The sequence below is a fragment of the Carassius auratus genome, chromosome 5 (genome assembly GCF_003368295.1).
Source record: "Carassius auratus strain Wakin chromosome 5, ASM336829v1, whole genome shotgun sequence".
NCBI classification, from domain to species: Eukaryota; Metazoa; Chordata; class Actinopteri; order Cypriniformes; family Cyprinidae; genus Carassius; species Carassius auratus.
In genome coordinates this window covers 3460261-3485511 of record NC_039247.1, presented here as the reverse complement: position 1 = coordinate 3485511, position 25251 = coordinate 3460261, and the positions used below count along the sequence as shown (strand labels likewise).

The window sequence follows — 25251 nt, the reverse complement described above, 5'->3', positions numbered from 1 at the left end:
CTAATTTCAACACATCTATATCTATTAATCTTCTCGGTTTGTTTGTTTTTTATAAGAAAAAAACAATTAATGCAGACATTTCAGTTTAAATTACACAATTTTAAAATTGTGCATATTAAAGCAGAAATTTTAGTTTAAATTGCAATCCATATTAAGTTGATGTAATCAAAATTGTAAAAAATAAATGCTAAATTTTCAGTTTAAATGAAATGATCAACATTATTATGTCAAAAGAACAGTTTTAATTTTTATCAAAACTGATACATTGCAGACTCCGAATGCATTGTTGCGACGCATAATGAATTGCGCTTCACGAAAAGCGGTGAAATAGAGTTTGTGCATGTTTTCATGTGCTTGAATAGAGTATGTTTGGAGGCCGAGGCCTGGTGTGGGACAGAGGAGCGCTCAACCCCCCTGCTCTATTGCCCAAAGCAGCGGCGGAGGACGTGTATTCATTTCAACTCAGAACGTACTGTATATCACCTGAATGTTGTTTTTGCCCTTTTCTATGTTTTGAGCTACGTAGAGTAAACTAGAAGGAGAGATTGAGTCAATATGTTAGTGCACCTGTCGCTTCGGTCTCAGACCATCCTGCTTTAAACTGAGGACTCGGTTGTTGTGAACAACAGCAGCTGAATGAGGTTTGGTTGATGAAGCTGCTTGACTGATGGACGGCGGCTGAGCCAAAACTGTGCAGAGGGCGACGGGTCCATCTCCAATTAGTCGACGGATGAAGACTTTGCATTCTTCCAAAAAGAGCATATAATGTGTCAATGTATACTTACTGAGAGTATCATTTAGAATATTTGACTTTAAAAATGTCATATGCAGTAGATTGATAATTGAAATGTTGTGGCGTAAGTGCACAGAGATCCCGTGGAATATTTGAATGGGTTGTGAAGACTGAAATGAGGGTTGTGTGGTAGATGAAGCCTGGAATTGGCATGCGACGCGTACTGTTACTGCAGTGTGTATACAACAGAGCACACTGCGCACAATACTGTTTCCCACAATGCAAAGTGCTTGACTTGACTTCGCATCAACAGTGTGATGATTTAAGAGGGAATAGTAGAAAAATTTGATCAAAAATGCTAAATATCCATTTAATTTCCCAGATGCAGGCTTGCTGAATACTATGGAAAGTCATTTGCGCCATTGGAATAATAAAAAAAAAAAAAATTTGCTAACCTTTTTCTTGCAATTTTGAGAAAATTAGGAAATGCAAGATATAAAATTATTATTGTAGATATAAGCTCCAAACTGCAAGATATAAACTCACAAATCAGAGAAAAAAAGTCAGAATTGTGAGATATAAACAGAAAATATACACAAATTTGTCAACCTTGTTTCCGCCACTGAAAAAACAAAAAATATTAAAAAAAAATAACTGCGACTTTATAGGTCACAGTTCTGACTTTATATTGGCAATTTCACGTTTATATATTGGAAATCTGACCATTGTTCTTGCAGTTCTGAAACAAATTAAGAATTTCATGATGTAAAGTCAAAATTGTGAGATCTAAACGTGCAATTTGTGAGAAAACCAAAAATTAAGTTAATGGTGGCTTTTTATATTACAATTCTGACCTTTTTAATCTCGATTCTTAAATTTCTCAGGCTGATATATGAAGTCAGAATCGTGGGATATAAACTAGCAATTTTTGAGAATTGTGAAATATAAAGTCATCATTGTGAGATATAAACTTGCAAAATGGAGAAAAAAGTCAAAATTGTGAAAAAAATGTAATAATTGCAATCAACTTTTTTTTTTATTTCTTTATTCCATTGCAGAAATTTGCACTGTGTACTGCTTACTATTTCTTTCTTAATGTGTGCAATTCTGCGTCTAATGAATAAAAACTGCTGTGTTGCATTTTTAATACAGTTTTGTGTACAAATGCATCTAGTCAAATCAAGAAAGATTGTATGATGATGTTTCTGTCATCACACTGGAAGTAGAAGGACAAGCGTGCAATATGTAGTGTGCACTATGTAGTGTGCAGTATACAGTATGCAGTGTGCACTATGTAGTGTGCAGTGTGCTCTCTTGAATAGAAGCAGCACGAGTCGTATGCTTGTATGCTTTTCTAAACATGGCCAGATAACAAACGCACTACAGGCTCTGACGAGGGACAAAAGCAGTTTGCTGTTGTAGTGGTAGCATTTCACAGAACACCTTTTGTCACAAAGTCTTTAACCATTGCTTATAAGCTATAGAACTGATTCCTTTGTGATCAAGTCACATATCACAACACTAAACGAGCAAGATTCGCTGTGTTTTGCATGCGAAATGCATCTGGTGCTGGATGAAGAAACAAGCACAAACAAGTGATTTATTTCCCTCAATGTACCGCTATAGAAATGCAATAGAAAGAGTCTGGAGCGTCTCTCCCATCATTGCCATATCTGAGATAATCACTGCAGCTTTATGACACTAGGTGTTAATAGAGAAAGCTTTAGATGGATGCTGTCTCTGGCCACACTCTTTTGCTGCTATGTGCTTCTTCTGTTGTGTTCTTGGTAGAGACAAAGGCATGTAAATATCACTGTTTCTTCTGTGTACAGAACTATTCTATCCAAATATACCGAGCTAATGCGTGTGAATACTTTTGTGAAGTAATGAGACTGACATGTCAGCTTTTATTTTTCAAAACTATTACTATAGGAATATAATATACATATATGAATCTTAAATCCTTTGATCGGCTGTATTACGGTAAAGTCATACACTCGAGAGTCCCATGTCTCTTCTCTTTCTCGATCAGTTCTTGAGATGTATTGGTGCGCCACGCCACCGAGGTTTTTGTAAAAAATTCATTTTTTCTTTTCGTTCTTTTTTCAGAAATTGCTTGGAAAAAGCATATCATAGCAAATATTAATTTAAATAATAAAGATGTGGATAAGAAAACATAGCTGCATTTCTTCATTATTATTATTTTTTAAATAAACCTCAACAGGTTCGGTGAACATTTGTGGATGATTTTAGTTACATATGATCAGGGGTGGTTCTAGGGTGAGTGGAGATCCGGGGCTTAGCCCAGAAAAATCCATATATATATGTGACTTTTTATTTTAATAAATCAGAAAGATTTACCTTGTTTAAAATATACAAAAACAATAAAAACAAAAACAAATTTAAAACATTTTATTTAAAGTATTGAGGAAAATACATTTGTTTTTTGCAAACAAGAATTAAGAATTGCAAAACAAATGAAACAGAGCAAAAGCAATGATTTTGCAATAAATATTTTCCATGGTCATATCTATTAATTTATTTGCAATGCTGCTTTTATTTTGTGAGTCGGTCTAATTTGAGCTTGCGATACCATTTTCCCTTTGCGCTTTACTTTTCTGCACGTCTCTCTTTGTGGCACTGTTTTGATGGGGGTGGAGTCAATGGACGGGGGCGTGTACAACATGCCTCCCTGGAAGTGACGTCATCGGCCCGAGACGCAGCTCACTGATCCAGGTCCTGTCATGATGAGCAGAGACTTTCGAGTGGATCGTTTATTTTTATTCAGTAGCATTAAAACATTCATGTTCTCGTTTTATTTACTTTATTAATAAATGTATGTGTATTAGCAGCGTTTGCTCAAGTTAAAGAAGTTGTTAACATGAACATCTGCTGTTTATTTATTTCTCTCGATGTGCACACTTTTATAGCATTATGTGTATTGGGATCGCTAATCATTTGAGTCAGTTCGGGAGTTCAAAGCGGGATCGCGAATCATTTGAGTCAATTTGGGGATCGCGAATTATTTGAATAAGTTCGGGAGTTCATAACGGGATCGCGAATCATTTGATTCATCTGACTCCAGTTTGGGAGTTGGAGTGGGATCGCGAATCATTTGAGTCAGTTCGGGAGTTTGTAGCGGGTTCGCGAATCATTTGAGTCAGTTCGGGAGTTCGTAGCGGGTTCGCGAATCATTTCAGTCAGTTCTGGAGTTTGTAGCGTGATCGCGAATCATTTCAGTCAGTTCTGGAGTTTGTAGCGTGATCGCGAATCATTTGAGTCAATTTTACGGATCGCGAATCATTTGAATCAGTTCTGGAGTTTGTAGCGTGATCGCGAATCATTTGAGTCAGTTTGGGGATCGCGAATCATTTGAATCAGTTCAGGAGTTCGTAGAGGTTTTTTGCGAATCATTTGAGTCAGTTTGGAGTTCGCAAATCATAGCTGTATATGGATAGGCATTTTTAACTAATTTAGTAGCTAGTTCTAATTACGTTTTCCACGCTTGTTTAGGTGTGAAATGTGAACTCGTATTTTTTGTTTTAATGATGTGCCTTTTAACAGTATCAAGTATATTCAAAAACTAAACAAATCGTGCCTAAAAAGTGCACGCATCTAGGCTAATGTAAAGTTACATCATGAAGTCATACTAGTGCGCGTGTTCATGTCGAGTGCGTTCTTTCACTGCATTATTCGTTGTATTCAAATTAATTTATGAATGCATGAGTATGATCACAAAATTCAAGATATGAACCCTTTGTGCCAAAAGGGTTCTTTCTTGTCATTATAGAACCTTTTTAGCATAAAAGGTTCTTTGGAGTTGAGTAAAGAACCCTATGGTTCTATATAGAACCCCAATGATCCCTTTCTTCTAAGAGTTTGTTGTCATATGATAATTTATGAAATATTAGGTAAAAATAAAAACTACAGCAGAAATAATGATTTTAAATGACTAATTGCTTACATTTTTGTCTTGTTTGTAATTTTTGTATTAAATTGACCATTGTTTTTATAGTTTCTGCAAAAATATGTTGGGTTGTGCAATTACTGTAAAAACTGTAAATCAAAACAATCTGTGTGTGTGTGTTTGTGTGTGTGTGTCTATATATATATATATATATATATATATATATATATATATATATATATATATATATTGTTTTGATCAATAACTGTTAGTACTGTAAAATCATGAATATTATATAGAAAATGACAATTACAAAATCATGAATTAGATATATAATAGATTAATATAAAATGTAAAAAAATAGAAAAATATAAATGTATAGGAATATATATAATAATAAAATGTTACTATTTCATAATATTGTCCAAAAATAATCATAAATATTAAAAATATATATATATATATATGTACAAATTATATGTGTATATATGTAATTCACATTAATAATCGTAAATTAACGTATATTAATGTAATAAATATATAAATAAATAAATAATTACATTCAATATATTTATATTCTATTCAAATTATAAACTTTCAGATTTTTATTTATTTATTTGTACTGTAGAAATACACAATCTACAATCCCATCAAGAACGTGACAAAAATGGGAGCAGATAATAATAATAATATATATCTTTTTGGCCTACGTATGATCATCGCTGCAGTCTCGGGACTGACTGTGCGCGTGTCCGCTGTTTGTCTCCTGCGAGCTTCCGTAGCGCGCATGACATTTGCACTCAGTATTTGCACTCACTACACACATGCTGTCTGTGTGGATTCAGCACATAAATGAGTGTTTTTACAATGTGTCTTAATTAAATAAATACTTAGTTGACTCGAATAGCTTGATGAATACACGCGCTGAAGGTAAGTCCATCATTCTACACTCATTCGTGCTCAGTTTGTTGTTTTCTGGTTGTTTTCACCGTCTGCTGTCAAGGACGTGCGGTAATTTATGTTTGATTAAAGACGTTTCGCCAAACGGAAATAATGCCTTGTTTAACTGTCTTTTAAGTCAGTGTTTTTTTTAAACACACGTCATAAAATAAAGCTTGAACATTGATTAAATTCTTGTTTGACGAAGCGAAATACTGAATCTACGATTTTTTTATTTTATTTTTAATTATACTTTGCGAAGCGACTCTTTCATAGAAACAGAAAACACGACAATCTCTTCATATTGTATTTAATATTTAGAGGCTCTGTTTATGTTCTCTTCTGTGTCAGTCAGTTTCGTTACAGTACAGAATCGCTGATATAATAGGAAGTGATTATTCCAAAATTAAGTCTTGTAAAAGCATGCACAGACCCAAATTTAAAGTTACCATGAAATAAAATTCTGACTTTTTTTTTAAAATGGAATATTGACGTTTTTATTGATTTATCTGTGCAAATTATTATTATTATTTCAGACATCATCTTTAATTAAAAACATTACATATTCATCACTCATCATTTAGGGAAGAAATTGGAATAATTGCATTTTTTTGTTTCATGCCGACTTTAATATGAGTTTAATTTTAATCTTTAGATGTCACATCAGGTTTAACATTAAGTTGTGTTTTGAATAGTGATAGACGATTTGAGACATAAAGTAATAAACATAGAAAAATAAATAAGTAACAATTTTCGAAAGTTAAAATAGGCTATTTATATTCACCTGCCTAGCTTGTGTAAAATAAGTTTTCTTTGTATTTCATCAAGCTTGTGTACATTTCATTTGCAGGTGCCAGAATTAATGATACTAGGTATAATTTAGATCATAACTCCTGAGATGTATTTAAAGGCATTAAAATGGAATTCATTTCTGTTCCTGTTTCACAGACTAAAATAATTCATATTTGCTGCAGCTTTTGTAGACGGGTTGCATAATAATAATTCAGCCATTAAAAGTGAGAAGAATTAGTGATAATGATTTAACACCAAATACCTGACTTTTGCTTTTAAAGAAGTACAATATTCAGACACTGTTGATCTTTAAAGTAAAAACATAAATCTCTTTTATGATCCTTTCCAGTGCCTGCTATTGATGTCTGCGACAGTGCTGTTTCATCATGTGGCAAAGCGCCATCTTTATGCCAACATACAGCGCGTTTTCATCTTTAGATCCCAACGTTTGTCATCAAATGTGGAGAATGGAGAGCAAAAGAGAGAAGAAGAGACTGAAAGCACACTGGTATACAAACCCTCGGCTTACTACAAGAGACCGTCGACACGTTCTTCTATTGTGGGCCGCTCCGAAGCTGAAGAAGAACTGTCCGTCAATCGTCCCTTAAACCCTGCTTTCCGTCAAAAGCGTAGCCCGTGTAGTATTAGCGCCTCACGACGGGTCTCCAGTACCAGGAATACGCTGTTAAACACGGCTTCAGACCGAGTAGCCGTTCCGACCCCAAACGCCACCAAAGAGCCAAGTGTCAACAGCGCACCACGAGCCTTTCAGAGATGTCGGCCTGAATACCGCAACATGACCCATGACCTCTCCCAATGCTCGTCTACTGTAGACCTCAACGAGGCCTTGTTAGTTTTACATAAAGTCACGGTACAAAAAAGCAACATGGAAGCTTCAGAAGTAACTCATTCCTTGTCCAAACTTGGTCAGATTCCCCAAGAACAGATCGTGGTCGTAAGGGGCGACAAGCGATTTAATATGCTCCTGCGGTACAGCGTGGAGATCCTGCAAAACTTCACAACGCCGCAGTTATTGGATGCCCTGAGGGCTTTCGTGAACTTGGCCTTGCCTCATTCTCATAGCATTCTGGGATTGTATGAAACCGAGTTCTGTCGGCGATCCGGCGAGATGGAGCTTCACCAGTTGCTGCTCGCCGCCGACTTCTGGCGATGCCTCGGCCGAGCTGTTCCTAAGTACCTCGAGAGGCTCTTTGACAACGTGAGTCGAAATTATAACCAAATGGGTATTCCAGAGTTGGTGCAGCTCTTGTACATAATCGGAGAAGGCAGGAGATGTCCTGATTCCCTCGTTCAACCCCTTGAGTCTTTACTTATGCGTCATTTGAACCAGTTGAAGCCTGAAGAACTGGGCGCCGTTTGCTTAGGCCTCTTCAAATCCCAACGCTCCCTGTCCGAGAGAGCGACGCGCCGGCTTGTGGACAGGGCTCTTGCTATAGTTGAGGATATGAGTGACTTCGGGATCGTTAATGTAATGAAGTTTATGCGATTTAGCTATCTAGACCATCTCCCGTGGTTGGAAGCCATGGGATCGGAGATTCCTCGACGTGCCCCGCACATGGAGGTGCAAGGACTCATGCACGTCATCTTGGCGTTCTCCGCTCTGCACTACAGAGATGATCGCGTTCTCTTGGCTGTGGCTGAACGATTACCTGACGTGGTCAGTCGGTGCCGGAGTAAAGATGCTGCAAAGATGCTGTGGGCCTTTGGGACTCTAGGAGTCCTTCCCAACCAATGTCCCAACCTTTATCCGTGTCTCACTGCGATCTTACGAGAACGGCAAGTGGAGTTTCAGCGATACCCGGAACATCTGTTGACTGCTTTGCTCGGTCTGGCTTTTGCCGGTCTGTTCCCCGAAGACCTGCTCAGTCTGGCTTTATCTGCAGAGTTCGTCAACAAGGCTTGTAATTCCCAAGAGCTTGAGTTGAGGAAAGACTTATTCACCTTAGACGGAACGGTAGGCTTGGAGTTACCCGAGTCGGCGATCCCAAGACTTAGTCTTGCAATTCGGGAAGAAGTGACCAAACAGCTGTGGGATTTTGCTCAATCAGATATCTGCCAGAAGCCCGAGGTGCTCGAGGCTGAAGATGTGTTGCGGAAACTTCTCGGTGGAGAGGTGTTTGTGCGCAAACATATGATTCTTCCACATCTGCGTTCGATTGACTTGGAAGTGCACTTAGACCAAAATGACCAGCCTGTTCCTGTATCCTCCGGACATGGGCAACAAAATCTCGCCCCCCAAAACTTGAATGCAAGGCCCTCTGGAGTTACCATAACTGACGACCTACTAGCTCAACTAACTAATACACAAAAGAGTCCACTGCAGCAGTCCAACAAGTTCCTCCAAAAGCCAGAGGTCCACACAGTTGAACCAGTCCGAGAGAGAGAAAGTATTTTCAATGTGGGTATTGACTTGACGGACAATCTTCTGATGGCGTTGACCAAATCCCGAAAGCGGTCGTCTCGCCTTAGTGATTCTAAACCATCTATTCAGCGACTTGCTGTTCAAGTGACACACAGGAATCACTATTGCTACAGAACTGAGCAGTTGCTTGGATTACATGCACTGAAGAGGAGACAACTTGCGCTGGCTGGATACAGAGTCGTAGAGTTGCCCCATTGGGAATGGTTTCCCTTGCTGCGACGCTCCTATGCAGAGAAACTCGCCTATCTGCACTGCAAGATATTCAGCTGTTCTGACTCCAAAAAATAGACTGATTGAATTCTCTACATATGTGAACTACCAGGTTTTACTCAACCTAGAGATAACATTTCTGTTTTATACTAAACCACAGCACTGATGTTTCTTGTTTTGTTGCACATTTGGAATTCAATAAATGAAAAATTGTGCTCTACAATGTTTGTTAAGCAGTTCTTTGATATAAGTGCTTTATTCTTTGATTTTACATTTTTAAAGATGATTAGGTCAACCCTCCTGTTTAAAACAGTAAATTAGAAAAATACTAAAGATTCAGGGAAAAACTTAGAAAATGTATTGTATCCAATCAGAGATTATAAATATTAAATATGTAAGAAATATAATAATTCCCATTTGTTTTTATTGTATGCACCCAATCAAAATTTGTTAAATTGCCAATATTACATTAGGACAGTCTGTTATTGTTATTATTTATTTTCAAATCACTTTAAAACCAAATTAACAAACATATATTTCATATAAATATTTTACAATACATTTTCTAAAGCACCTAAGTCAAAATTTGTACAATATATTTATAGAAAAATAATACTGAACACTTTATTGCCTTATTATGATCCTATTTCTGTTATAGCTTCCTGCTTTACTATAAATCAATGTGAACATCTGTCTGCTAAATTTATTAATGCAACTTTACCATTGCTAATGATGTTCTTTAACATGCAGTAATATATAAATGTTGTGTTATTAGTGGATAATAGTTTAATACTGATATAAATAATATCTTATCTATCCATTTTTACCTTAGTTACCCGCATGTATTCAAGACACTATGTAATGAAAACGATTGAAGAGTTTAATAATATTGGTTATTCCTCTTATATGGTAACTGTTTAGTCTTTATATACAAATATTGATCATGAGAATGGATTGTTTGCTTTGGAATATTTTATAAAAAGTAGGCATGAAAATGACAAATTGAACACTTAACTATATATATATATATTTGTCTTTCAAGATAAGATTTAAGGTTAAAAGTAAAGGTTGTTGGGGCATGTTATATCCCTTCTTATGCTGGTTTATTTTTAGTTAAATTATAAAAAGATTATATACTGAATTTACTTGATTAATATAATTTGTTGGAGATGTTATATTGATGATGCTATTTTTGGGGGTTCAGAGGAAGATTTGATTTAATTTCACCAATATTTTAATCAAAATCAGAAAGAGCTTTATTGCCAAGTATGCTTACGCATACAAGAAATTTGTTTTAGTGACATAAGCTTTCAGTACAAAGAGACAACAACACACAGACAAAAAAAAAAAAAAAAGAAATTTCCAAATTGGCAAATAAATAAGCGTATAAACAATTGTGCTATAAATGATAATAGGATTGAGTGAGATGCAGGAATGGATGGTTAACAAATAAATAGAAGGATATTGCACGTTTATAAGCATAAGTAGGGAACATTTAACTGTTAATAATAACTATTCTAATGTGAAATTATATTTAGAATAAGGAAAAGATTAACTTTCTGGACCTGTAAGGTATTAAAGACAAAAAAGGATTTTTACATACATCAATATTTAGAAAGCCCACTGGCAGAAATTCAATCTCCACGCTAAAAGTTATTTAAGCCTTCTAAGATAATAAATAACATACATTTTGAACCATTTCAAAGATTATGTAGGATATTTGATTAAGAACAAGATTTTGAGGATAAAGGGTAATTTTTTTTTTTTTTAAATAGAGGGTAAAAGTTGGAAATAATTCAAAAAGCTAAGATATGTGCAGAAAATATGACTTACAAAGAAAAATAAGCAGGTAATTCTCATAAGGTTTGTTTTGTAACATAATATATATATTATTATTAATTGTCAAGGTACTCATGTTATTTATAGACTAGAATGCCCTCACATATTTGGAGAGAACAAAAAGAGGTAATGGGCTAATGAAGAATATCCTATGGCTAAACACTTTAAAAGAATGCATAAAAGTAATCTTTTGATCCTCAGAGTAGGTTACAGATTACTGATCATGTGAATATTACTATTAGAAAAGGAAAGATAACTTAAATGTAACCAAAGAGAGATATTTCGGATTTATAAATTACGTGCTAATATGTATCCAGGACTGAATGAGGACTTTAATACTTTTATATAATTTATTTTTTAATATGTTTGGGATATTTTAAGTGGTATTTATTGAGGATTATATATATATATATATATATATATATATATATATATATATATATATATATATATATATATATATAATGTATATATTTATATATAATGTATATATTTATATATATGTGTGTGTGTTAAAATGTGCTGTTTTTGTAACTGTTTAATGCTATAGTAGAGAGTTGTGGGTCACATGACAATTGTCTATTAATCTGCTGACTTGATGAATGACAGTGCTGTCCCTGAGTTTGTTGTTTGGTCTCCATGAAAAAATGATCAGAGACGTGTTGGAGAGTCTTTAGATGTACCCATCTGATTATAAAGGCTTCTTAGATCTGAAAGAGTACCATGATCACCCTAAAGTTTACTTTTGATGGACTATTATGATCCCTAGACCAGAGAGCACCTTCACTCGTTTTTTGTTTTTAGATGCTCTCTCTGATATTGGACTTTGCTTGAAGATCTGAAGACCGGTGCCTGATCAGGTAAGAATACTATAGCATCACTTTAGTGTCCTGTCTTTGTTTTGTAGTAGAAGATCTAAGAAATGCTGAGTTACTGGACTCTGTTCGAACCGTATCGCTTTGTGACCTTGAGCAATACAATTTTTTTCCCCCACACTTCTCTGCTGGGATTGCCCATGGGAATATCTTCTTGTAAAAAATAAATAAATAAAAAGTATCCAGACTAAAATAATATTTTGTCAGACACCAATGGCTGAAAATCAGAATCACTTCTGCTAATATCCAGTGGTATTTCATGATGGTAGGTCCTGTGTGGTGCGAATTTTGACCTCCTGCCAAATTATTACCCCCCTAGTATTGGTAGGTTTGGGGGAGGGGTTAGGATTAGACATTCAGGTAGCGATTTGAACGAGGGGGGTAATAATTTGGCAGGGGGTCAAAATTCGGCACAACACCGGCGCTACGTATAGGTGGAGTAGGCAGTTGCCTATAGGGCCTCGGGCTTGGAGGCGGGGCCTCCAAATCATCCCTTGTCCACCAATCAAGAGAAGCAAAATACTAGGCTGTTTGTTCATTGGATATAACAATTGTCATTCACCTGTAGTAAAACCAATTAATATCCCCGTTGAAACCTGAGTCACACCCACCCTCTGAATATTTGAATTAAGAGATTACATAGGCCTACCGGTTTTATGAATGAGATCCAACTTTACTACAAATTGATTTGATTGCGCCGAAACGAACGCATCCAAAAAAATTAAAGAAAGTGCAGCTCTTCATGCGGATATCTATTTCTGTTTGAATTTCTTCAAGTTATACAGAAATTGTATTTTGACAGGTTGTCTTAAAGACATTGCCGTTTCTGTCAGTCTGTGTATACGATACGAATGAATGACGATAGTTTTATTAAATGAAAGCTGAAAACACCATGCGTGCTTCAGTGTGTGTGTGTGTGTGTGTGTGTGTTTGTAGTAGAGCACACATTCCCAGAGACGTGTAGAACAACACCTTCAGGGCCGCTGCTGGCCAAATGTGTGCCCTAAGCAGGAGTGTATTGTTGTGCACCCCTTCCTCAAATATGATGATGGAAAAAACACCTACTATAGGGGTGAAATAAGAACTTTAATCAAATAAAAAAATTTAATGAATAAATTGTATTATTTACAAATCACAATTGTAGCTCTCCACATTTACCTGTGGCTATAACTTTATTATGACTCTTATTTATTTTATAGTCTCAAACATAAAGAAATCATGCAAAAGGAAATTAAGCAGTTTTACTATGATAAAACCATGGTTTATTTTTGTAAGGGTGATATGCACATTTTTTGTTGAAGAAAGTATAAAGGCTGTGTCATCTATAGCAAAAAGGTGTCCAAAAATGGAAGATTAAGTGAATATTTGAATTAAATGTTTGGTCAGTCACCTAAACAAGGATTTGATCGTCCTGTAAGTGTAACAGCAGCAATCACATGACATTTGTAATAACATGTACATAACATTGTTTATTTTGTATTTGCCTACATTATGTATTTTAACAGTGTTATTATTAACCAATCATTATTTCCTCATTATTTTTTTATATAATGCATTTTAAGCCATTTTAAAGGCTATTGATGGCGTAAGTCTGTTTTTATAGCAACAACAAAAATATTACAGTATATTAATACTTTGTAAATTATTAGAGTTTGGGGATCGCAAATCATTTGAATCAGTTCGGGAGTTCGGAGCGGTTTCGCGAATCATTTGAGTCAGTTCGGGAGTTCAAAGCGGAATCGCGAATCATTTGAGTCAGTTTGGGAGTTCGGAGCGGGATCGCGAATCATTTGATTCAGTTATGGGGATCGCGAATCATTTGAGTCAGTTCGGGAGTTCAAAGCGGAATCGCGAATCATTTGTGTCAGTTTGGGAGTTCGGAGCGGGATCGCGAATCATTTGATTCAGTTATGGGGATCGCGAATCATTTGAGTCAGTTCGGGGGTTCAAAGCGGAATCGCGAATCATTTGAGTCAGTTTGGGAGTTCGGAGCGGGATCGCGAATCATTTGATTCAGTTATGGGGATCGCGAATCATTTGAGTCAGTTCGGGAGTTCAAAGCGGAATCGCGAATCATTTGTGTCAGTTTGGGAGTTCGGAGCGGGATCGCGAATCATTTGATTCAGTTATGGGGATCGCGAATCATTTGAGTCAGTTCGGGAGTTCAAAGCGGACTCGCGAATCATTTGAGTCAGTTTGCGAGTTCGGAGCGGGATCGCGAATCATTTGATTCAGTTATGGGGATCGCGAATCATTTGAGTCAGTTCGGGAGTTCAAAGCAGAATCGCGAATCATTAGAGTCAGTTTGGGGATTGCGAATCATTTGAATCAGTTCGGGAGTTCGTAGCGGGATCGCGAATCATTTGAGTCAGTTATGGGGATCGCGAATCATTTGAGTCAGTTTGGGAGTTCAAAGCAGGTTCGCGAATCATTTGAGTCAGTTTGGGGATCGCGAATCATTTGTTAGGGAGTTCGTTGCGGGATCGAGAATCATTTGAGTCAGTTTGGGAGTTCGGAGCAGCTTCGCGGATCATTTGAATCAATTCGAGAGTTCAAAGCGGGTTCGCGAATCATTTGAGTCAGTTTGGGGATCGCGAATCATTTGAATCAGTTCGGGAGTTCGGAGCGGGATCACGAATCACGAAAGATTTGCGCTTGTAAATTTTCAAATTGGCCATAACCTTTAGTTTGTTGCTGCCAACTGGGGTGGCAGCAGGGGTGGCAAGGCTTTCTTTTAGGGTGGCATCTGCCCGGTAGATCCGCCCCTGGAAAGAAGAAAGAACCACTTGACATGAAGCTAAACTTCTTTGTCACCAGTTTCTCAATTTGATTGATACCTTTGTTGCGAAATTGTTATGCTTATTCCTGCAATAATAATAATAGGATAGTCTGTTCATTTTTCAGAAGAATATTATTACTCTGCCAGCTGGGACTGGTTATAGGAATAATGTAGTGGGTAACATCTGCTGGAAAAAAATGTGGATTTTGCTTCTTGCAACATTTCACATTCACAGATGCAAATCTGAATTTCCTATAACTTTACTGACGTTTTAAGTCTCAAATAGTTTTTTTCTTTTTTCTTTTACATTTGTAAGGTATTAAACACCCCCATTTTTCTTTGATTTATTTTTTGTTGTTGTCATTGTGTATCATTTTTATTTGTTTGTGATTGTATACTGTCTCTGAGCGTTAATAATAAAATGTATAAAGAAAAACAAGCTGGTGCCCCGTGCTGATTAAAATGGTGCAAATGCAATGAAAACAAGACAGAGTAATATAATATATTAAATGCAATTCACATCATCAAATGCCGTTACATATGAAGTGTCTGTATTATGTGTGTGTTTTTATCTTCTTTGTTCTGCAGAGCTGGTTCTGCTTGTTTTATGAAAATTCATAACCTATATTAGATAGTTTTTCCTTTTTTATACATTGTATTTATATTTTTATATTGTTCTTTTTATTATCTGCATTGTCACTGCCATTCTGTTGCACTGTGGAGTTTCTGTCCCTAAAACAAATTCCTTGGACTGAACAAAATTATAAATGCAACGCTTTTGTTTTTTTCCCCCATTTTTCATGAACTGAACTCAAGGTTCTAAGACTTTTTCTATGTACAAAAAACGCTGATCCACAGCATCCCAAACATGCTCAATGGGTGACATGTCCGGTGAGTATGCTGGCCATGCAAGAACTGGGCTGTTTTCAGCTTTCAGGAATTATGTACAGATCCTTGCAACATGGGGCCATGCATTATCATGGTGCAACATGAGGTGATGGTCCTGGATGTCTGCGCAGTCTTGATAACTCTCTGCAAAGCCTTTTTGTCAGCTGCAAAGCTACTTCCATACCACACCAGTATACCATACTGTATGTGAGGATACTCTAAATGGAGCAGCGGTAGAATTACAACAAGTTAACTTTTATGTTAGCATTCTTAAAAAGTATAACCGCTTCTATGCCTTCTTAACTAATGCCATGATGTTTATTGGCCATGTTTCTCTAAGATATGTGTGCTCAGACATTTTAAGATGAACACTCTGTCCACCATCCCCTCGTTGATATACAATGGTGTATGTACATTCTTTTTCCTCCTAAAATCAATAATAAGTTATTTTGTTTTCTTGATGTTCAGGGGCAGATTGTTCTCCGTCTTTATCTTCTCTCTGAAGGCATACTTTGACTTCAGTTCTACTTTTAATATGATTTTGTCTAGCAGATTGTTCTCCAAGATATCTGTGATGTAGCGAATCCCCTGCCTCCAAGTTGGTTAAATGATTTTCTGCCTGTGGGTCGTTTTTGCATCCCTGATGACCTTCTTTAAGTTCATTACAGCTGTACTGTACTGCTGCATGTCAGCAAGAGTTTTACATTCTTGGTCAACCACGGCTTGCTGTTCAGAAAGATGTGAATCCGTTTCATAATGGTCACATTATCTATGCAGCATTTTATACAAAATAGCACAGAGGATGTGAAGATGTCAATATGCAGTCCAGTCAGTGATTTACCTCTTCAAGACAAAAAGTGCTCATCTGCAATATGTCTATAGGACTTTTTCTATCAGATGTCAAACAGGCATTTATTAGATGCCCTGACCTGTGACCATTATGTTTAAAGTACTCTTTACAGAAAACAGTGACCATTTGACACAAGATCAACACCAAAATGCAATTGCTTTGCCTGTTCCTGCTGGTGGCCGGTAGTTCCTGCTGGTGGTTTACCAAAGAGGATGACAAGAAGGAAAGTGTCACGGAGGAAATTGTTGGGACAGTGATTGGAATAGACCTCGGGACGACCTACTCCTGGTGAGAATTTTAGAGATTGGATTCATAGACATGGATTAATTAAACTGGATTAATAGTGCAGGTGTTTTTGTATGTGTATATACTGTACATACCCACACACACACACACATTATTATTATTATTACTATATATTATATACTATATACTATATTATTATTTTTTTTATTTACCTAGTAATGCTCAGCGTTAAAACATTTCAGTGAGTTTGTGCTCATTCTATATTAATCTGCTCCAGTGTTGGAGTGTTCAAGAACGGCCGTGTTGAGATCATCGCCAATGATCAGGGAAACCGCATCACTCCGTCATACGTGGCCTTCACTACCGAAGGTGAGAGACTCATCGGAGACGCTGCAAAGAACCAGCTGACCTCTAACCCCGAGAACACCGTCTTTGATGCCAAGAGGTTGATCGGCCGCACATGGGGCGACTCGACCGTGCAGCAGGACATTAAATACTTCCCCTTTAAGGTACACATGTCTGCCAGCCTGTGTCTGAACTGTATTTGTCTCTTTGTCTTTAATGAGGACACTAAACACCTGCTGTGTCTCTTCCAGGTTATTGAGAAGAAGAACAAGCCTCACATCCAGCTGGACATCGGATCAGGTCAGATGAAGACTTTCACCCCTGAGGAAATCTCTGCTATGGTTCTGACTAAAATGAAGGAGACTGCAGAGGCTTACCTGGGAGAGAGGGTAACGTTTTATCTCCAACACCCAGAAAACAGGTCATCTCTGTTGCACTGCAGTAAAGCTCATCATTGATCTGTTTCTGTTCTTCTTAAGGTCATACATGCTGTGGTCACTGTGCCCGCTTATTTCAATGATGCCCAGCGGCAGGCCACCAAAGATGCAGGAACCATTGCCGGTCTGAACGTCATGAGGATCATCAGTGAGCCGTATGTATAGAGTTACTTATGCTTTGTTGTAAAACAGGTCGTTTTCTGCTAGGTGATTGTTTATATATATTTATTACATTTATTCATTTAGCAGACGCTTTTATCCAAAGCGACTTACAAACGAGGACAGTGGAAGCAATCAAAAACAACAAAAGAGCAATGATATATAAGTGATATAACAAATCTCAGTTAGCTTAACACGTAGCTTGGGCTTTTAAATAATATAATAAATAAAAAGAAAACGGATAGAATAGAAAAAGATTAGAGCAAGCTAGTGTTAGAGGTCTTTATATATATATATATATATATATATATATATATATATATATATATATATATATATATATATATATATATATATAATGTATTAGGGGTGTAACGGTTCACAAAATTCACGGTTCGATACGATACACTGATGTCACGGTTCGGTTCGGTTCGGTTCGGTACGGTTCGGTACGTTTTAGATACAGCAAAATGTAAAAACATCTCAACTTTTTAGAATGCCGCAAGCGCACCGCGGGTCATGTGACAAGAACTAACCAATCAGCTTCATCCTTTCCCGTAACAACGTTGAGAGCTCAGCCAAGATGAAGGAACAGCTGATCATAGTTGTATATGGATTGCAATTCTGAAATAAATTTAGTAGCAGAGCTAGCCTACTGCAAGCAATTTTTAGAGCTGCAAATCCATTTATCCTTTGCTGAAATTTCCGCGTCTCATGGAGAGAGCACGTTATTGTTTCTTAGCAAAGGCAGACGCTTCAGGAGCGCTTCTGCCCGAGCGCTTTGGAAAGGAGGAGAAAGACGCGCCTAGCGTTTTCCACGTGTTTTTAGGCGAGATTTGGGAACGGCCCCTAAGGTGTCGTCAGCTCATTCACCACCATGGCTCCTCCCGCCGTCGACTCCACCATGGATCTCCGTCCTGGCTGGTCTCTGGAGGACCATCTGGCTCCTCCTGCTCCGGGCTCCTCCCTGGCTCCTCCCTCCATCCACTCTGGTCCCTACCTCCATGCTCCCTCTTCACCTGCTCTTTGCCTGCTCCTCACCCGCCTCCAGAACCCCCACCCTCCCTCTGCTGGTATTCCTCTTGCGGTGCGAGGACGCACCGTTCCCGGGAGGGGGCGAACTGTTACGTTTATGAACTTGTGTTTCCTTATTTGGTCATCTTCCTTTTCTTGTTTTTGGTAATTGATTATTCCCCACCTATTTCCAGTTCCCTCATTACGTGTGTTTAAATACCCAGTCTGTTCAGTTCTCCCTCTTCCGTGATTGTTTGTACATGTGTCAATGAATGTGAATGTGAACCTGTATGTTAATGTAACTTGGTCTTCTTCGTCCTCTAGTAAACTCCTCATTTGTTCCATATCGTCCTCGAGCACTTTATCCTTTCGTTTAGCACTACACCAATTTGTAACATATTGTTGGAGTACTCCAATATTCCTTTATTGTTGCTGGGGACTTTAATCACTGCACTTTAAGATCCGTTCTCCCTTAATTTCATCAAAATGTCTCCTCTACTCCAAGGGGACATTAAACATTGGTCCATGAATATACTAATGTAACTGATGCCTACAAAGTCACACCCCTCGCCCACCTAGGTCAGTCTGACCAACTCTCTTTGTTCTTGCTCCCCATGTATACCCTGGTCATCAAATGTGTTAAACCTACAATAAGAACTGTTCAAATCTGTCTTAAAATCAGAATTAAGCAGTGTATATATATATATATATATATATATATATACACACACTTTATGGTTTTGGTTAATGATAACCCTGATGGACATCTTGCTCTCCACAGAACCGCCGCTGCCATCGCTTACGGTCTGGACAAGAGTGAGGGTGAGAAGAACATCCTGGTGTTTGATCTGGGCGGAGGCACCTTTGACGTTTCCTTGCTGACCATCGATAAGGGCCTTTTTGAGGTGGTGGCCACCAATGGAGACACTCGCCTCGGTGGTGAAGACTTCGATCGGCGCGTCATGGAGCACTTCATCAAGTTATACCAGGATAAAACTGGAGAGGACGTGCGCAAGGACAACCGCGCTGTGCAGAAGCTGCGTCGTGAGGTGGAGAAGGCAAAGAGAGCACTGTCCACCCAGCATCAGGCTCACATCGAGATCGAGTCCTTCTTCAAGGGTGAAGACTTCTCAGAGATGCTGACCCGCGCCAAGTTTGAGGAGCTCAACATGGTAAGAGACGCTCTGCTTTACCAACAAATTCTTAACAGAACTAGAACTACAATTTATTGGAAATATAAATAATGGGGGGAAATTTCCTTTTAGTTTAAATTTTGTTTTTTTTATAATCCAATTAGTATTTATTTGTTTTTATTTTTATTCATTTACAAAAATTTAAATAAAAATTAATCCGATCAAAAACAAAAACTATTATCATCTTATATCTATCTCAAAATTACTGAAGCTTTAAACATAACTAATTTAAAATATGAATAAATACTGTAATAGGAAACTAAAAACAGCATTACTTGAAATAAAATAAATGTTAACTGAAACAATACACATATATATATATATATATATATATATATATATATATATATTATAAATCTATCTGTCTAGAGAGAGAGTTTAGTTTGTTCATTTTAATTTTAGTATCACTAAAACTGAAAAAAGTAAAAAAAAAAATGGCTGCCCACTGCTCTGGGTGTGTATTCACAGTGTGTGTGTTTGTTCACTACTTATGTGTGTACACTTGGACAGGTGAAATTCAGAGGTCAAATTCTGATTATATGACACCTGTAAGGACTGGGCAATAAAACGGTATTGATATCGACGGTTTGAGCCCCTGCCCCTTTGAGGTCATATGCTAAAGTGCCCTCGCGGCCCGGTCTGCCCTCGGTCCACGATTTCTTTCGAGGGGTATGCGACATGACGTTTTTTGATCGTGAATGATAAAAATGTCTCCATGATCTGATTTGAGGAAATATCGTTGTATTGTGCTGCAGCACACTTTCTATCAGCTGCAGTTCTGGTGCTGCGGAATTAATATAGAGATTGCTAATGTGTCATCATCATGACGTATTCCCAGTGGTGAACGCAAAGCATTTTGGGATTCCATGGCACAAACATAATGCACCAGACTTCTTTGCATGGAGGGAAGAACGCAGTTTTCAAGATGTCATCTACCTGCTGTAGAGATTGTAACTCTAAGGAGAGCAGTCTCAGTACTATGATACGGTCTAAATCCTGACTGGAAATCCTCACAGATAACATTTTTCTCTAAGAAGGAATATAATTGTGAGGATACCACCTTTTCTAGTATCTTGGACAGAAAAGGGAGATTCGAGATTGGTCTATAATTAACAAGTTCTCTGGGGTCAAGTTGTGGCTTTTTTATGAGAGGCTTAATAACAGCCAGTTTGAAGGTTTTGGGGACATATCCTAATGACAATGAGGAATTAATAATAGTCAGAAGAGGATATATGACTTCTGGAAGCACCTGTTTTAGGAGCTTAGATGGTAAAGGGTCTAACATACATGTTGTTGGTTTAGATGATTTAACAAGTTTATACAATTCTTCCTCTCCTATAGTAGAGAATGAGTGGAACTGTTCCTCAGGGGGTCTATAGTGCACTGTCTGATGCGAAACTGTAGCTGACGGCTGAATGGTTGCAATTTTATCTCTAATAGTATTGATTTTAGAAGTCAATGGGGCAAAAACAGCCACAAACCATAATTGAGGGAGAAAAAATTAAAATCCAATGCTGCACAAAAACTAACAATGCATCAAAGCCAATGTTGTTACAACAGACATTGGCTTTAAAAAATATTTATCTGATACATTTTTACAGCAGTTTAATTTAGTGGATGTTTTCATCCCGAACATAACGAAAGGGTAGTGAATCTGAATAGCGCACAAGGGTTAAAATGACAACAGCAAGAACAACAAATTAATAAACTCACATCAGATTACTAAAATGTTTAAATTAAAATGAAAACTCAAAATCTAAAAATAATAAAACTAATTCAAAATATTCAAAAATACTATTGACAAAATATAAATAAAAATAACCGCCAGTTATGCTTGTATTGCATGTAAAAAAAAACATGATTTTTGCTTTTCTTCTCACAGGACTTGTTCCGCTCCACCATGAAGCCAGTGCAGAAGGTTCTGGAAGACTCTGACCTGAAGAAGACCGACATCGATGAGATCGTCCTGGTCGGTGGCTCCACTCGTATTCCCAAGATCCAGCAGCTGGTGAAGGAGTTCTTCAATGGCAAGGAGCCGTCCAGAGGAATCAACCCGGACGAGGCCGTGGCTTACGGAGCTGCTGTCCAGGCTGGAGTCTTTTCTGGAGAAGAAGACATTGGTGAGTCCCTCTATAACCTTTAATGATTATCACGTCTAGGGCTGGCCTGTATAACCACACCAAGTCTCTTGTGAGATCATTAATGACTGAAATGTGTTGAACAGCGGAGCAAGTGCGAGGAGTGTCAGAAAGGACCCGGGAGAAAGGGGTTACATTGGTGCCGTGACCCGGATGGGAGTGAGGTTTAGGGGGGTGAGTGTAACGGAGGCCAGCGAGTAGTGCTGCTAAAACCTCACTCCCTGATCTCAAGAGACGCACTAGCGACAGACGCTAGTGGCTGTAGCCATTTAGCCTCCTTGTTAGTGTGACCAGGGTTTGAGCCCCTCTCGGAGCGAGTGCGAGGAGCGTCAGAGAGGACCCGGCTGAGAGGGGTTACTTGTGCATTCGGTATATCATCACAGGCAGGCTACATTAACATTGTGTATATTACTAACGTTATCAAAACTCTGCATATATAATTAGCCTTATCGTTCTACCTAAAGCAAAACTATCTAGCCTATTGTCTAACCTAAACTTGCGAACCTAAACAGTTCTGCTAAGAGGTGTAGTCTACGTGATATGCCGTTACCCACTAGAAAAGGCCAAGGATTTCCGTATACCCACTTAAAAAAGCGTGAGGATACGTAGCAACTTCGTTTTGTGTCAGAACTTTCACACTTTCATTCATAAATTCACCCCGTCTGTGTTTTGCGAAGTGATTGAATCACGGAATCCAGTCAAAAATGGATCTGGCTGTATAAAGCAGAACGTCACAGAATTTGGCTATTTTTGAATGAATACATCTACAGTAGAGTTATACAATGAATCAAATATTGATATGGACTAGTATATATGAAAATTAAAGTTAAAAGAGACTACAATTGTTTCCAGGTGAGCGGTCGCTGACCAAGGATAACAACCTCCTGGGCACGTTTGACCTGGACGGCATCCCTCCAGCTCCCCGCGGTGTCCCCCAAATTAAGGTCACCTTCGAGATTGACGTCAACAGCATTCTGCGTGTCACCGCAGAGGACAAGGGCACAGGTAACAAGAACAAGAACATGATCACAATCACCAACGACCGGAACCGGCTGACGCCCGAGGACATCGAGCGCATGGTGAAGGAGGCCGAGCGCTTTGCTGATGTGGACAAGAAGTTGAAGGAGCGCATCGACGCCCGCAACGAGCTGGAGAGCTACTCCTACTCCATGAAGAACCAGATTAAGAACAAAGAGAAGCTGGGTGGCAAACTGTCATCCGGAGACAAGGAGGCCATCAAGAAGGCCATCGAGGAGAAGATTGAGTGGCTGGAGTCTCACCAGGATGCAGATCTTGAAGACTTCCAGGACAAGAAGAAGGAGCTGGAGGCAATTGTGCAGTCCATCATAAGCAAGCTGTACAGCAGCGCTGGCGGACCACCACCAAAGGATGAAGATGGAAAGGTCGAGTTGTAAATCGTCCAGATTCTGTTTTCAGTCGCATGATGCCCTCATCTCTCTAAGTGTACATATTAAACACACTGACATTTTTATACAAGACAGGCAAACCTAAAGCTTCAGATCTCTTCAGGGAAAAACGTGGGGGAAGAGTTGCGTTTGTAGTCTAATTTTCTCTTCATTCTGCTGAAGATTCTGTCAGCCCAGTTTGAGGTTTGATTGAGGGTGCAGAAAAAAAATTGATTGACATGTATCATGATAATAACTTCTAAATCGATTTTCTAAAGTGTTAAATTTCTTTAACTTTATTGTACTTGATATTGGCGCATTAAGAGTTATTCACAGTAAGCCGTGTAAAAGTATTCGATGAAGTGTTCACTCTGACGGTAACAGCCGAAGTGCGAGCACAAACTCCGCCTCTCAGATGCATGCAATCCTGAATTCAGTTGTCTTTCACAGTTTATTGCTATAATAAGGTCAAATTCACACACACACACTTATGTCAAAGTACACAGTCTGTTATGTCATACGTAAACATAAGCCAATTGGATGTGCAACATTATATTAAATCAGTGGATTTGTTCTTAAAGCGACAGAGTAATAAACTGTAGCCACCTATTTCACTAATGTTAATCAAAAACAACATGAATCACTTTTTGAATTTCTATTATGGATCAATTTACATGTAGTTCATATACTACAGATTATAGTGTAGTATTTTTATATTTGATTATTCAGTTTCTGTAGTATTTATTAAGACATATTAATCTTAGGATGATGTATTTATTTAATTTGACAGTTTTGTCTATTGTATTTGTCCTATTGTTTATTTTATTTACCAGTTTAATGTTTGAAAGAAGCAAATGAGAGGAAGGAGCTACAATATGTGGTAATGTCAAACAATGCTGCCATTAGCAGGGCTGGAAAGCTTAAGGAGGAAAGACCTAAACTGGGCTCCAGGAAAATAGGGGGAGTAGGGTGAAAGACGACACACAGACAGAACAAAATGCTGATAATAAATTTGAAATTGATTAGAACAAGTAGGCACTGCACAAAAAGTTGTCACACTGAAACACCCTGCTAAGAAGCTTCAGGTGTGCTCATGCTCAGGTGAGCCCTGCTCTCGCTTGTTGAAGCCCTAAGACTGAGAAGAGCGGCTTCCAAATCTTCAATACCTATTTTGCTGGATCTGTCCACTGCTTTTGAAACTGTTGACCACCAGATCCTCCAGTCAAACTTCATGGCAAAAGGGGAATCTCAGGAACTGCACTCCACTGGTTTAAGTCTTACCTCTCAGATAGGTCCTTCAAGGTATCTAGCTACTTGCGTACCTCAGGGCTCAGTGCTTGGACCACTTCTCTTCTCAGTCTACATTTCATCAATAAGTTCTGTCATTCAGAAACATGGTTTCTCCTATCACTGCTATACTGTTCACTCAACTCTACTTCTCATTCCATCCTGATGATCCAATGATAGCTGCTTTCAACTCGGCATATGTTTAACAGTAAAAAAAGAACTATTAATGCATTGGAAATTAAGGACCACCTATTTCAAACAATTCTAAAAATACTCAATCAGATTGTCTGCAAAAAAGGCAAATGACTCCACTTCTTTTGGACGAGTTTGATTCCTGAAATGACCAGGCTATTAAGACCTTTATTATTATTATTGTTTTAATTATTACATGATTATTATTATTATTAAACTCAGTTCTATCGTTATGATACCAACATCATGTAGTGAGAACGGTTAATTGTAATGGACATGCTGCACATGTTTGAAGAAATTATGAATCTGTAGCGGATCGTTTCACAGCTGAAATTAAGCTAAATAAGTCATCAGATAACACGGAAACCAGTTAAACCGTAACACTGGCACTTCTGACATGTTGACGGTATTGAGTCAAAGAATGCCGGCTGAAGGTGTTTTTGTAGATAATGCATTAGTCAGTGGTTATTCTGAATGGATCCGTATAGCAATATGTACAGTCAGGTTAAGGCAGCAGGTTTAGTGTTCTTTTGGTGTCTCTCTGTGGTCCTGTTTGGTATCGCAGATTAACTGGTACCT

General features: G+C 38.0%; 2 protein-coding genes across 2 annotated transcripts; both read left to right on the top strand.

The window, feature by feature from the left end:
- Positions 1-5389: 5389 nt before the first annotated feature.
- Positions 5390-9247, top strand: LOC113071272 (FAST kinase domain-containing protein 5, mitochondrial-like). The gene is made up of 2 exons (XM_026244640.1): positions 5390-5570; positions 6721-9247. The coding sequence occupies exon 2, from the start codon at positions 6733-6735 to the stop codon at positions 9100-9102; it is 2370 nt and encodes a 789-aa protein (XP_026100425.1). The 5' UTR covers positions 5390-5570; positions 6721-6732; the 3' UTR covers positions 9103-9247.
- A 7156-nt stretch (positions 9248-16403) lies between these two features.
- On the top strand, positions 16404-23217 carry LOC113087204 (endoplasmic reticulum chaperone BiP-like). The gene is made up of 8 exons (XM_026255564.1): positions 16404-16543; positions 16779-17010; positions 17098-17235; positions 17326-17438; positions 19238-19628; positions 21532-21769; positions 21874-21881; positions 22621-23217. The coding sequence occupies exons 1-8, from the start codon at positions 16404-16406 to the stop codon at positions 23200-23202; spliced, it is 1842 nt and encodes a 613-aa protein (XP_026111349.1). The 3' UTR covers positions 23203-23217.
- The last annotated feature ends 2034 nt before the right edge of the window (positions 23218-25251 follow it).